General features: G+C 39.3%; 1 protein-coding gene across 1 annotated transcript in view; it reads left to right on the forward strand.

Annotated features, from left to right (window-relative positions):
* LOC101853079 overlaps positions 1 to 1,940 on the forward strand; it is a 117,486-nt gene that overhangs the window by 46,013 nt on the left and 69,533 nt on the right. Inside the window, exon 3 of the mRNA XM_005096448.3 lies at positions 1,773 to 1,901. Coding sequence (XP_005096505.3) covers positions 1,773 to 1,901 — 129 coding nt within the window. The remainder of the gene's footprint in view (positions 1 to 1,772; positions 1,902 to 1,940) is intronic.

Below are 1,940 nucleotides of genomic sequence, written 5' to 3' on the forward strand. Positions count from 1 at the left end.
GAGAGAGAGAGAGAGAGAGAGAGAGCGACAGACAGACATACAGATAGATATAGGGGGAAGTGTGATGCAATTAAAATTTATCTGAGACCATAGAATATGGAGTGGGTGTGTGCATGAACGGTTGCATGTATGGATGAGCTGAACGATAGATGGATGATTTTATTTATTTGGTTTTATTCTAATTGATCTGTCAGTTCCAATGATAGCTTCACAAAGAAAGGAGTTAATTTTTTTGGCTTACAGTTTTACCCTATTTAAAACAATGGGGAAAATGGTGGTGGGGCATTGAGGATGGGACAAGTTTGCCAAACACGCATCTTGAAAAGTGCACTACTTTACCAAAACATTACTAGAAAGGTGAACTTCATGAAATATAATGTACACGCGATGCGACCTTTTTGAAGTCAAAAGGTTCTCCATTTGATGAGGAATTACCCTAGAGCTTTGTAGCTCCCAATGCTTTTCCACGTCGAAATCACTGACATTGCTGACAACAATCAAATCATTCAAACCGATAACACCACTCCCAGATATCTGAGGTTCTGTACTCTGTTCGACCCAGGGTTTGCCTTAAGAGACAGAATTGTAACAGCCTGTCTCCAAATTGATCTTCACTGCGTCAATAGTAGTGCAAAATACGCTGTAGCCTTGCACCTCACTACCACAGACATGTTGGCAAACGGTTTTGTTGATGAAATGTAGACAATGAAAGGTGGGTGGTTGGCGGGTGTTCTGGTGTGGTTTGTTTCTCCTTTCCTACTAAACAATTATCGTCTTTTTCTCCCCTCCTTCTTTTTTGTGTTTGTTACTCTCTCGTAACACCTCTAATCTTCGGCACTTATATGACCTTATTGTGTTGCAAGTGACGTGAAACACTTTCTAAAACAAGACAATGAAAATAAGAGAAGCACTATTAAATATAGTCGCGTTGTGTTTGTGCTGTTGGTTTCTCTCATTGTCATTGTCACCAGCTCACCAACAAAACCACTGGTCAACTGTTTTACCCTCTTCTCTCTTCTTGGCCGCGGGCAGTCCGATTGTCTCCGTATGGCTTGTCGCGAGCTGGATTTTTAAAAGAATCGGTCTGAACTGACACACTCACTGTGCCCTATTTCAGAAATCAATGTGAAATTTCAAATAGTTTTACTTAAGATGATCCTCAAACATTATTAAAGAGAACGAGGAAGTAAAGAGCTGAGAAAACAATCTAATCCGTCGTATGACTGCAGCTCATCGGCACTCAGTTCACCTGTACCAACTTTTAGTAAACCAGCGATCTAGGTCTAGCTTTTCTACTAAGCTTTCAAGGCACTAAAATCAATTCAATTGCCTTTTTTCTAGATTTATTTCTATTTTCACATTCTTCGCTGCTTATGCCCAAACAAAACTAACATTATTTTTGTGTGGTACTAGGCTTACAATCTACACGGGATAAGGAAGCAGGTACACTTTGCAAATAATCTTTTGTGACAATGAGGGCGTTAATTATTCACAACATTTGTTTTGTTGTTGTTGTTGTTGTTTTAGGTTTTTGGTTTTTGGTTTTTGTTTGTTTATTTTTTGTTTGTTGTTGTTGTTTTTGTTGTTGTTGTTTTTTTCTTTTGCTTCTAGTGAAAGATTTACCCGATGTCACATATTATCCGATCTTATAACTACAACGACAATATAAAGCATTCTACGTGTGCAGTGTTTGTGCGTGTTTTCTAACCAATACAAAGAATCAACAACAAACAAGAATACACACATTGGATATTTTGTTGTTTCTTTTGCAGGCGTCGTCGTCCTGAAGTACAGCCACTGTCTGAAGAACTACTACACGGCGCCCAGATGTCAGGACCACCCTGACGGCTACGGCTGTGAGTGCGGACCGGGCTTCCACTGGAACACCCACATGTGCATGTGTGAGTAATAATGCTGATAATAATAACAATAATAATAAT

The sequence above is a fragment of the Aplysia californica genome, unplaced genomic scaffold, assembly GCF_000002075.1.
Source record: "Aplysia californica isolate F4 #8 unplaced genomic scaffold, AplCal3.0 scaffold00129, whole genome shotgun sequence".
Taxonomy (NCBI): Eukaryota; Metazoa; Mollusca; class Gastropoda; order Aplysiida; family Aplysiidae; genus Aplysia; species Aplysia californica.